This window comes from Manacus candei, unplaced genomic scaffold (genome assembly GCF_025592945.1).
Source record: "Manacus candei isolate 608988 ecotype Guabito, Panama unplaced genomic scaffold, ASM2559294v1 h1tg000018l, whole genome shotgun sequence".
Taxonomy (NCBI): Eukaryota; Metazoa; Chordata; class Aves; order Passeriformes; family Pipridae; genus Manacus; species Manacus candei.
This window is the reverse complement of record NW_026138066.1, coordinates 13,442,924-13,455,764: the sequence shown is the minus strand read 5'-3', so window position 1 is coordinate 13,455,764 and position 12,841 is coordinate 13,442,924. Positions and strand designations below refer to the sequence as shown.

General features: G+C 39.2%; 1 protein-coding gene across 2 annotated transcripts in view; it reads left to right on the top strand.

The window, feature by feature from the left end:
- BRAF (B-Raf proto-oncogene, serine/threonine kinase) overlaps positions 1-12,841 on the top strand; it is an 86,677-nt gene that overhangs the window by 5,325 nt on the left and 68,511 nt on the right. For both annotated transcript variants that reach the window (XM_051784755.1, XM_051784754.1), the window contains exon 2: positions 10,724-10,825. In XM_051784755.1, coding sequence (XP_051640715.1) covers positions 10,724-10,825 — 102 coding nt within the window. The remainder of the gene's footprint in view (positions 1-10,723; positions 10,826-12,841) is intronic.

Genomic DNA, 12,841 nt, shown 5'->3' with positions numbered 1-12,841 from the left:
CAGGTCTGCTCCCCTGTGCCACCTTGGGACCAAGCAGGTCCTGTCCTAATTTGCTTCAACTCAGTAGTGCTGTAGGAAATTGGCATCACTTCTGCTGGATTAATTTTCTGCAGACTTAGTTAATGGAATCTCTCCAACATGAGGAGTGCTCCATGGGCCCCTAAGGGCTTGTCAGGGGGGAGTAGTGGTAGTATGGTGTGTGTATGTGTGTGTGGAGTAGTGGTAGTATGGTGTGTGTATGTGTGTGTGTCCCCTTTTCTGATTTGTTTTTATAAATCATCTTTGTCCCATGAAAGTGCACTAACCTTCATCTTTGCCTGAGACTTCCTTCGCTGGACTTGCCAGGTTTAGGTCTTGACACCTTGGATTTGATGGTCTTGAGCTTCCCATGCTGGGTTGTAACAATCTGACTTGGTGTCTCTGGAGCCCTTCTGAGCAAGCCATGCCTTCCACAGAAATAGGATTGCAGCCACAGCTTTGCCAGGAACGTGAAGGTGTCTGCGAGCTTCTTGTGTAGCAAGTGTATGTTTCCAACAGCCTTGACCACGTGAGAGTTCTGGGTACAGTATTTCGGTTTTTGAGGTGTGAGATGGTTTTCATAATTTTCAACTGTTCACACATCTGTGTGTGAACACAGCTACTTTCTCATAGCTAGTGCAGGATACAGAAGTCAGCATGCAAGATACATGTTTCTTTGCTTCGGTGTTTTTATTCCAGTTGCTCTTGAGCTTTTTGGGTATATAATGGAATTATCTGAATCTTCCCTCCTGTGCACAGCTTCTTTCCAAAACAATGAAATATGTACTCATTCAGCTGATTCTCTCTTCTGCGGCCAGTGCTAAAGAAGGCTGGTTGATGCAGAATTACAGGCTGTTTCTTTTTTCCCCGCTTAAACCCCTTGCTGCAAGTATTTGGCTTGTTACTCCACCTTTTTAGCATTTGTGAGTCTTGGAGGAGCAGCAACAGTGCCTTTATTTATTCTGTTTCTGATGACATTTTATGAAAGTGTACCCTAGCAAAAAAGGGGTGAAGCAGGCAAGGGTCTAATTTGTAACCCTTCCCAGTGACTGAAGATGTTGTCAGTTCAGGCAGGAGTTTTCAGGGGGCACTGCCAGTTATCATCCTGCAACACTCCACAACCAGCACAAGCATTTAAGTTCAGCAAACAGAACCTGTGCTCTCTTAAAAATGCAGGCTGTTGTGCAGTGCTCAACAAATGCTCAGCATCAAATGAATTTTCCACACTATCTGTATTAAATTCAGGAGATCGCAGGAGTGTGTTTGAGCACTGAAGCAAACTTTTTTTTCTTTTCTAAGGTCGTGATCAGGTGAAATATTTTTGTGGGTTCTCCCAGTGTACCTACACAAAGCTCAGCATGAAGGGGCAATTCAGTTTCTATGTGAAAGGTACCGACTTTGTTTAAAATCTTTCTTCTAGGAGACAAGGAAGAGAAGTTGTTAATGAACAAAATGAATTTAGTTTAAACATGTGTTGCATGTGTCCACAAAAACAGCAATACCGACTCTAATATCTTCATCTGTTCCATAGTGAGGCCACTTAAACAGTATCATTATTAGTAAAGCTGTTGTTAAATGCCCTGGTAAGTAGTAAATACTTTTCATGTGCAGTTATGTAGTGTTCAGTCAACATTTTCTGACACTTGGAGCGCAGACTTGGTAACTTAATTTTTTTCCTCCTTTATCTCAGATAAAGGGTTTGTTTTGAAGGTAGACATTTCTGAAGTCTGAGTAGCATGTCTAGTTTTTTTATATCTCTAGTGCAAGTCATTCACTAGTGGTGTTTGAAAGGCACTATGAAATCAACCTGAAGTAAAACACATCATTATGACTAAGAAGTTGGTAGTATCTAGGTGTTTGGAACTGGATGGTTGTATATTGGTGTCTCAGTCTTTGATCTGGTTTTGTAAATTTATTCATTAAACTTGATAGGTCAAACATTCTCTCTGATTGCTTTAAGTAATGTAGATTTAAATGTGAGTCTTTAGTATCTAAGGTGTCTTTCAGAAAGGATTTCTTTAAGCGTTCTCATAATTTTGCTAGAATGCAGTTTGTGTTGTCTCTTGTGACATTTTTAAGCCTATGTACGTCTTTGAAAATTGAAGTAACTTTTTCCAGACTCTAGGTTAAGTAGTTAGAGAGTATAAAGGTTTTCTTTAATGCTTCTCATTCTAGGATGGGTGGCAAGGAGCTAATTCTGCCTTTTAAATGATTTCATTTTTGAAGTTAATACAAGGGTTACTAAGGCAGGATGGTCTGCTGAGTAGAACACAGAATGCTGTTTAGGAGAATGTGGTTTCTGTGGCAGTTCCTATTTGACTTTTCTGTGACTGGGAGCAAATTACCTGTGTTTTAAAAATAAAAAGAAAAAAGCAAGTATATTTGCCCTGTTTCAGCTTTTCAGACCTGTTTATGATAAAATGGGATACATTAATTGCTTTATTGTGTCACAGATCTTTCTAAACAAGCAGAATATATTTGTACTTGACCAAACAATTCCAGCTGTCTTTTACATTTTCTAATCAGTTGGTAGGAAACACATGCACAGTGTAGTAATAGTTTAATGGTGGAATATTGCAAAGTGTACAACAAATTATTTTGTGGATTGATAACATGAACTTTTAAATAGGTGCTGATTATCTTTTCTGGATAGTCTAATTAATTGTGTGCTCTGGCAAGGAGAGAGAAGAATTAAGTTCTGTAGTTCAGCTGAGACTGAGTTTATTTGTTTTGTCATTTTAATTAATGTGACCCAAGCTGTGTAGGAGCTCTGCTCGACTACCATTTGCTTCTTATAGGCAATTATTGTAATTAGCTGGCTGGTTGCTTACTTTCCATCACAAATATGACTTGTGTTCAGCTTAAGGTGTGCAGAGAAGTAGTTTGGTGTATTCATGATAATCTTTTTTAAATGTCACCTCTGCCTGAGTTTAACACTATTGAGATTCTGTGGTAGTTACCTGTATAAAGCAAAATTGCATTCTTAAATGGGTTAGAAAATCTGGATAGTTGTTTTGGGAGTTTTTCCCCCTCTCTCTCTCTCTTTTTATTTTTTTTTTTAAAAACCTTTGTCTGTCTAGGGAGAAGTTGTTAAATTAATAGATGTAAATACAGTGGATTGTACCAGAACTCAGTCTGTGCGTGATCTTCGTGACTATTGAATTAATACCAAAGTGAATAAAAGGGACTACTAGTACTGCAGCACAAAAGCCGGGAGGAATATGGAATTAAAGATTTCGCTGTGCAACTGGTGGTTAACGATTTAAATGAAGGATACAGACAGCTCTTATTTTTCCACATGCTGCTGTTCTGCTGTGGTAAGAGAACATTTGTTAACTTGCCTTTTTATAGCGCTTGGAGGCAAATTCTACTTAGCAGCAAGCAGCAAAGATGGCAGGTGATGGAAAAAGTGGGGAAATGAAAGAGAATTGAAACCTCAACAGGAAGGCTGCTGTTTCATGGTAGCCCGAATCCATCTAACTGTGGGCTATAGAGAGGAAAGGTGACTTTTTTCACCAGCTCAGGTGATCACTGGGTCCTTTGCCAAGCTGTTTCAGCTCAGTAGGCTGGCAGAAGGCTAACCTTGACAAAGAGAACAATTTTTTGCTTGTTTAGCATCTGAAATGGTTCATCCAAAGGTTTACGTTCTGGAGAAAAAGTAAGGAAGGGAGCAGGGGTAAATAGCCAAGGACAATGTGATAATTGCACCCACCATCTAGGCTGGCATGAGCTGCAGAGGGGACAGTGCCTAAGACTCCTGGTGGCTTTGTTCTTACAGTAAAACTACTTGGTTGTGTTGCAAGCTAGACTTCACTGAGCTTTATCCTTTACAGTTTTTCAGTGTATTTGAAAAAATATTTTTAAACACTTAAAGATGTAATGAACATTTAAAGTCTTAATTCCTTTGTTAAAGAGGAGGCAACTTAAGGCAAAAAGGCCTGACAGACTGGAAGACTTTATTCTGCTTTAAGAGTAGAGCTGAATGATGAGCAATTCAGTTTGTGTTTAGAATTAATGAAAGGAAAAGACATAGATAACTTTTACTTAATGTTCTTGTCTCTCTCATTTCTTTGCAAACCATCAGTTGCAACTGAGAGTGAAGTAACACCCAGATTTTGTGTAGTGGAAGGCCCCCAGTTAAAGAAAGCAAGTTTTTATGGAATATGTTTGTCTTAGAATCACACAATGAGTCTGCTACTGATTTTTTTCCATAGAGTTTCTGCAGTGAACTCCTCAAAGATGGTACTCTCATACTTGAGTGTTACCTTAGCAAAATGCTTCCTAGTTTTTTGGAGAAGGGTGGAAGTTGTTGGGCATTTGGTTTTGGTGGGGTGATGATGTTTAGCAGGCACAGTGTCAGAACAGATGCGGTTGAAACCTGCATTGCTGGTTACAAGTTAGTCTTTCCTTCCTAAAAAGTGTTACCTGTTAAATGGAAAATAGCTTTTCATCTTGAAGCCTTTTTAATATTTTATTAACTGCTGTGCTTACAGCAGGTGCTTGCTGATCACATTACTGTATTAGTTGACCTAGTTATGATCTTTGTCATCAGACAGGATGGTACAAAAAATGTTGTACCTCTTCTGGAGGGTTTTCCCTCCTGAATGTAATTTTGTGTGTCTTCACCAAGGCCAGTCTTCATTAGTCTAGAAAGATACGTTCATAGACTTTTGTGGAAAAAGAGATAAGGGATCCTTTTTTTCTTGGCTACAGTAACTTCTGTAGATATTGTTGTCTGTAACCGATCTACTCATCTGTGGTTGTAAATTTTATCAGGCTCATTTTTAACAGCCTGGGTACAAACTTTGACAGTGTATTTCCATTACTGGCTGTCTGAGACACTGTAAAGGACCTGTAAATAAAAATGATAAAACCAATTCACCAAGATTAATAAAAAACTGGGAAATAAAGTAGGAAAGGCAGCCTTGATGCTGATGTTCTTGTCACTGTGTAAATTCTCATATGAAACCCACTGCAAGCTTGTTTTCAATTCATTAAAGTTTTTCAGCTGTTGGTATTTTTTACACTTGATCAGTAAAAAGTTTACACTGTTGAAAATGTGGTAAGTGTGAAGAGCCAGGGGATAGCAGGGAAAATGGAAAAATTAACACAGGGGATGTGCAAGTTGTGAGAAGCTTCCACTGAGTGATGGAGAAGAGCTAGAGTCTGGAGTATCAGAAGAAGGAAAGGACTGTCCTTCCCACTGTATGGGCATGTTCCAGCAGAAAATGCCTGCAGAAAATGAAAAGCAAGCTTTGTAAGAATCAAGAAGAGGAATGGGACCATTCAGGGTGGATAAGGGGGGAAAGTACCTGAAGGAAAGTTACCAAAATGTGAGAAAGAGGTAACAGTGATTTTCAGCTCAGAAACTCAAAAACACAACTTCTGCATGTTGCCATGCAAATGATGAGATGGGGTACTGTGTTATTAACCCCATTCCTGTGTCCTCTTGCCTCTCTTGCATCCAAGCACTTTGCTTTCAAGTTAGTTAATAAATAAGTCCAGCTAAGGATGATCTTTTACGTGACAGCTCTCTAAAGCATTTTCTGACAAGTGGATCCTGGCTCAGTGGACCAAACCATTGAATTGATCGTGTAAGAAAGAAGCCTAAAAATGAGTGATTAGAATAGTATTGGATAGGTGTTGATGATTTTGTCCTCCTTCTAAAACAGTTTCCAAATAAAATGCTTAATTTTTTATTTTTAATTACGTTGTTGGTTCTACCAGAGTATTCTCTATCATCTTTAAATGTGATAATCCAAATTGAGGGCATCTCATGCTTGGACAAATAATGACTTTTTTTTTTTTTTTTTTTTTACAGAATAGATTTGAACTTTCAGGTGTCTTCTACCAAATATGAATCATACAGCTTAGAATTGGGATGTGCTGTAAGATTTGAGTACTGATGCCAGATGCAAAAAGTATGGAAGGGAAGTTTGCTTTGTATTGTCTTGGGGACTGCACATTTTGACAAACGGCAAAGGATGCGAAATAACTTTGTGGCTTAGAGCCTCGCATTTGTGGAGCCACAGTCTTCCCTGAATAGAATGGATTTAGGCTTCTTCTGTATCTGACTTGCCTCTGGCTTGAAATAGGTCATCATCTTTATTGCATTGCAAGGGAGTGCTTATTTGCAAAATTAATGCACAATTATCCGCAATCGGCAGATTCAAGTTGATATATTCCAGTATATCTGGAATATTTCCAGTCGTCTGGCTGCCTGTGTCTGTTAGCCTGCGTCAGCTTCCTTGTGTCAGCAGCACTAAAAGGAGAATCAAATCTAATCTCTTGTGATAGAGAATAACCTTAACCTAATGCTACCAGATAGGACAGAAACATTTATTTGATGCTTTTTTTGGAAAAATGATAAGGTTATCCATGCTGTAAAGGATTCATTACTTTTTCGTGGAACTACAATGAAACAAAGTGTCTCACGTCCCTGTGCCGTTTCCCATGGAAAGGGACCGTTCTTGCATGTGGACAGTACTAGATGCACTGCAGATTTCCTTCAGAATGCATTAAGATTTGTAGCAACTGTCTCTTAGGCTGGCATGGATTTTTGTGTTTCTGTAAGATACTTGGCAGTCGTGGGTTTACGGTTTCCTACAGGTGTGGAGCTTCATAAATGCAGTGGAGCGCCCGTAAGAGTAAGAAAAAATAGGTCTGTTCTTTCTTAATAACCATCAGGCTTCTGCAGTTTTCTTTTACTTCTAAAGAAAGTGTGAATAAAGAGTGGATAAAGGGATTACTTTAATCTTTAAAAACTTGGTTTTATTCTGTTGTGTAGGAACAAGCTCTTTGGTCCAGAACCGATTGATAAAAGGATTCCATGTGTCATTTTTTGCTGTCTGTTGTTAGGTAGTTCTTTGCTGCTTTCCTGGAATGTATGTGCTTATGGGGAATGAGACACCTGCTAGGCGATTTTTGTACATTTAGATTTTATCTGGGCAGTTTGAAGAAACTTATATGTGTGTGAATGCTGCTGAATTCCAGAGATGTCATTCTTAAGAACCTAGTGTTTCAGGGTTTTTTCCACAGCAGAGATAGGGATATATCTTGGCTCGAGGTTGGTAAGGCTGGGCTGTGCACATGATGCAAACTTAGCTGAGTTGTCTGAACAAGCAAGTCTGCAAGGAGGAAAGACAGGCTGAAGTTGCTGGCTCTGCTGGCTGTGTCAGTGCAACAGGTGTGGTGTAGATTTTGTGAGGCAGAAGCTGCGTGTACTGTGGTGGGCAGAGACAGACTTCTTCGAGTCAGGTGAGGTCACTTGTTCTGAGTTCTAGTTAGGAAAAGACTTGAGTTCCTTCAAATGAGTTGAAGTAGGCATAGATCCTGCATAGTGGGATGCAATAGACCTGCACACGGGTTGATTCTCAAGGAGCTAGCTGCTTAAGGGTTGCTCTGGTTCACAAAAAACCTGTGACTTATTCCCTGATGTAGAAAGCCAGAAGGTAAGTTCTCTTTAAGTAAAGTTAAGTAAGGGTTGCCACTTAAAAGGGAATTGTGAAGCTTGGAAATTTTGTCATGGCATATGTGTTCTTGTGCATACTTGGTTAGGAGTAGAATATGCTAGTCACTACTAGATTTGTGAAAGTTTTCTCATCTTGTCAGAAGACTTTTGATGAATATGGGACACAAAATAGCTTTTCCATTCCTGTGTGCAACAAGTAATTATTTGTTGCTATGGTTGACTTTGATAAATTTCCTTCTGCCTTCAGTGTACTTTTAACTGTGTGAGAAGCCTTTCTAAGATTATAGAAATGTGAAGTTTGCCTGTAAGATTCACTTGTGGAAAGGCTCTTGGTTTACTGCACAGATGTATAGTAGGTAATTCAGGGAAATGTTTTTGGTTCCTCTGAGAAATTTTGTCTTCCATTAGACTTCAATTTCAGCTTCTTCAGGTGAAGATATTTTTACTGTAGCCTGGCAGCTGACAGTAAGCTTAAGGGTTTTTTCTTCAATCATAGAATTGCAGATTGGTTTGGGTTGGAAGGGATCTTGAAGATCTAGTTCCAACCTCCCAGGCATGGGCAGGGACACCTTCCACTAGACCAGGTTGCTCAAAGCCTTGAACATTGTCAGGGATGGGGCAGCCACAGCCTCGTGGGGTGACCTAAAATAGTCACTCAGTGTTTGCACTTGTCATGATACGAACTTTGGAGGAAGATGTCTGCCCTTGTTAAATGCTGTTTGATCTCTTGCCAGCATCTCCTAAATAATTTACTTCCATTGTGCATGTTGGTGTTGCTCAGTTATATTTGTTGTTTGGTATCTTCACTGTAAGAGAAGAGGGGAGCAAGGTTGTGGTTATGGACACAAAATAGAAAATAACATACAAGGAAGGGAGTTACTCATTATCAATCTTAAAGAAAAAAAAAAGTATTTGGAAACTCATTTGGCAGGGGCTCATTCTTGCTTGGCACTAGTGAGGCCTCACCCCAAGTGCTGTGTCCAGTTTGGGACACTTCCCAATACAAGAGAGACATAAGAGGGAGTCCGGTGAAGAGCCATGAAGATGATTAAGGGCTGGTGAATGGAAAATGGAGCCAGGCTGTCTTCAGCAGTGCCCAGTGACAGGGCCAGGGGCAGTGGACACAAACAGAAATGGGAGGTTCCTTCTGAACATCAGGAGATGTTTTTATTGTGAGCTTGACTGAACACTGGCACAGGTTGCTCAGGTAGGCTGTGGAGCCTCCATCCTTGGAGATATTCAAAAACCGTCTGGACATGGTCCTGGGCAGCCTGTTTGAGGAGGGGTTTGGACCAGATGATCTCCAGAGTTCCCTTCCAACCTCAATCCTTCTGCAATTCTGTATTACTTTGTCAGTGAAGAATGTTCCCTCCTCACCCTCCCCATTGCCAGGCGTTTAAGTGGAGTAAGTTGTTGATGTGATACAGCAGATGTTGAGGAAAACCTTTGCTGGGTAAAATTGCCAGAGTGACCAAATAAAAGGAGTTTCACTAAGTACTAATAAACCTCTTTCTGAAGATAATCATGAGACGATTCCTAAGATTGCCAGGAGTTTTCAGTGTACACACCCAGGTTAACAGCATATTGCCAGTTACATGGGAAGTAAACATCCTAATGTATTGACACCCTTATATTGAACAGGTTAATTGAAATGGTTAATTGATTCAAGCTTGTTCTTTTCACCAACTAGCCCTTGCCATCTTGGGAAAAACTAGCAAAACGCAGAAATGCTTCTTTTTGCTGCTGGTTGGCAGTCTCAGCTTCAACATGATAAATTGATTGCAAGTTGAGAAGCAGGTTGACTTCCACAGTTGCCTCAAGAGAATTTGTGTACAGAATACTTGAGTAGCACACTCTTTGGTGTCCCCCCATACTCCTCACTCTTTATAGTTTGGTTTGCTTGTTCCTGAGCAAACTATTTTTGCTCAACTGCAGCTTCTTGATGAAATCATTGTTCTGGTAGCTGTTCTAAAAATTGGTCTAGAAGTGAATCAATCATTAGTTTCCTCCAGGAAATTGCTGCAGATAACTGATATATAGAATTAGGATGGGGAAATAAGGTGGTGTGCAAAATGCAGTTTCAGTATTTTAGAGGGCGTTTATTCATGAACTTCTAAATTTAAGTAATAAAACTTGTTTTGATCCAACTTGGATTACATCCTATTGGTGGTGCCTACTTTAGAAAATGAAGTTATTTGCTTTTTATTTTCTTTTTTAAGAGGTGGGTTGTCACAGTTTGTACATCCAGACCTGGTCTTGAGGCTGTATATATTTTAATTGGGGAAGTAGAAAAGAGTTAAACTGAAAAAGGCCATGGGAGTCTTTGAACTACCTTTGGAAGAAGCACTGTTTATATTGCCTTCATTTCTTCCATCCTAGATCTGAAAACTGATAGAATAATTTTTTCTGATAGGTAGTCTAAAAACAGTACAGATGAAGAGTGATTCTCCTTTCTTCCTCCCTTGTGCTCAGCTATAAATTTCTGAATTTGCTTGGACTCAAGTAGCCTCTTACATCAGTGTAGCATTCTTGCTTTAAAGGTTTGGGTTTGTGCTTTGCTGCTTTTTTAGATATAAATTTGAATTCATAATGCTGTTCACCTACAGTAGTCTACAGGTGCTAAAGTTAACTCTTTCAGGTTGTGCAGAATCAGTAGCAACATAAGTTGCTTCACAGTACAACGCCCTAAGTTGTCGCTGTGCACTAGAGGTAAATGTGTTTTCCAGATTGTGTCCAAGGTCTGTAACTTGCAGGGTAGACTGAGTACAGAAGTCAAGGTGTAAAAGGTACTCTTTAAGATCAAAACATCCTATTCCCATGTAAATGGAACACTAGGTCTGGGTTTTGTGAGTGTTGTTCATACATATTATTGAGGTTTGATAGAAAAACTCCTTTGCTAAACTTTGTGGTACTGTAGAAATTGGGTTGCAAAGTCTTGCAAGGAAAATACCTAATATGATCTTGATAAACAAGAGAAATAAACCGTTCTTAGAAGTTGTTTATTCAATGAGGTCCTGAGTTTTAAACCCAAATTTGATTTTTCTCTTTTTATCTCAGAAGCACGCTATTACTGACACTGGATGAACAGGATAGCCTTTTGCACTCCTTTATTGATAACTAAAATTTTTATTATGGACTTATTAAATATCAGGAAAATGTTTTGTTGGTTGTTTGTTTTAGGACAGATTCTGCAGGGTCCTTTTGATGATTAAAAAACTTAATTTTCTATTTTAGGTGTGGAATATCAAACAGATGATTAAATTGACTCAAGAACATATAGAGGCACTGCTAGACAAATTTGGAGGAGAGCATAACCCACCATCGATATATTTAGAGGTAAGTTTACGTGGTTCAATTAATGGTATGTTATCTTAATCTTATATGAAGCATCTTATGTTAAAACTGAGAATACCTGTAGTAAAAGAGAATATTTTTCTTGTGTATTACAAACTTAACTCTTTTCTTGGAGATAGAGAGGAACTGTATGAGATTCCTGATACACATCAGTAGGGGAAGATCAGTGATGTGGTCTAATAATTATATTGGTGCAACTAAAATATAGAGCATCCTTTTTGGGGTCAGGGAGGAGAAGACTGTGTGTGTATAATAAAGTCATACTCTGTTAAAAGCAAATATATACACATACACATGAAAACATTTCAGAAGAGTAACTTTGCCTTTAAAGCAGTTGACTTCACTTTTTTCCCTTTGAAAAATGATCATGTATAATCCAAAAATTTCTGTTACTAGAAGGGAACTTCTTAAATACGTAAAATTGTGTGTGGAGTAATATTTTTAAGCCGTGTTTAATTTGTAAGCTAACTACAAATTAAATGTCTGTATTCTTTCATCATTCTAGATGCACAAGTTGTGTTGATGTAGGGCCATTAAGAGCTTAAAGAACTGTATGCAAAAGTTACCTCTGTTAGGAATTGAATGGACATCCCTTCCTTCAAACCTGCCCTTTTATTACTTCTCTCAAGTATTGGAATAACTGAAGGTCAACCAGATTTCTTTTGTAGTCTTTGTAATTGCTGCCTGAAGGTACTGGATAATTAAAAATAAAGATCTCATTATTTGAGGTACTTCTAGCTTTTATCTTAATATGTCAGAGCAGGGCACTAGCTTGATTGTACAAATGTTGACATTACGTCCTTAACAGTTAAGGTCAAGTGAGGCCCTCCCCAGCTGCTTTACTTACTGCTAATGTGAAATGGGAGTACTGAATCACTGCTAATCACTATTTTAACCACTCAGTGCTACATATAAGCACACCTCTGTTTTCACATGAACCAGTTTGTTCCATGTGTTTGGATTTATTATTGCCACGTGTATGTGGGATTCATAAGATCGGGTATCAAATTGCAGTAATAGTGAGCTTTAGTCTGTAGTAAGTCTGGACTACAGGTAGTGAAATTGTCGGTTCATTGCAGCCATTTGTCACTTGCTTGTGTCTAAATTAAAACTGAGATTCAACACTGGAAGCTCTATAATGGTTTTGTAGGTCACTGATAGGGGAGAGGGCATTTGCAGTCATAAATATGTACTGGGAGATGATTACAGCAGCATAAATGGTATGGTAAGTCTGAAAATAGTTGGTGACCATAAACCATGAAGCTTAAAGTAGATTTGCAAGTTCAATGGATCCATGTGCCACTGGTCTGAAACTGCAACTCTGGCTCATCAGCGTGGTGGGGAAGCCCTGTGAGGCAGAGCAGGATGTTCCTCTGCTGCAGTGAGTTCTGCTGGATCGTGGAGCAGGTCTTGTGACAAGTGGTGCTGGTACTGAGTAGGGAGCCATGGGGAGGAAGGTGAAAGTGGCTGACATTCTGCTTTTTCAGTTGTTATCCCATGAGACAGTGAGTCCTGTGAAAAGAGCCCATCATAGTTGAAATGAAAAGCCTTGTTCTTACCAGCTCTTTGGTGTGAGGCCCCTCCACTTCCTCTGTTCAGGTGCCTGCAGTACTGGCAGTGACTGAGCCACTCCCAATCACTAAGGAAAGGATAATTTTCTGGTTTTGCTGGATTAGTTTGCCATCCAGTTAGTAGATTGAACTTGATGATGATGAAGTCCAGTGAGCTGCAAAGCTGTGCTTGAGGTTAGGGAAGGGGAAGAACTTGCAGCTTTTAGCCAAGTGTGAGAGAGGAGTGGAACTTCTATTTGGATGGTCATTAGCATAGATTAGATCATCCTTAGATGGATTTATCAAAGTGAACAGGATTAAATGCTGCAGACCTGTAATTTGTTTAGTGTGTAGATTTCCTGTGGTAGAACTAGTGTGAAAGAAAGAAAGAAAGAAAAAGAAGTAGATTACTGAGTGCCAGATACAGTCAGAAGCAAGATTACTCTGT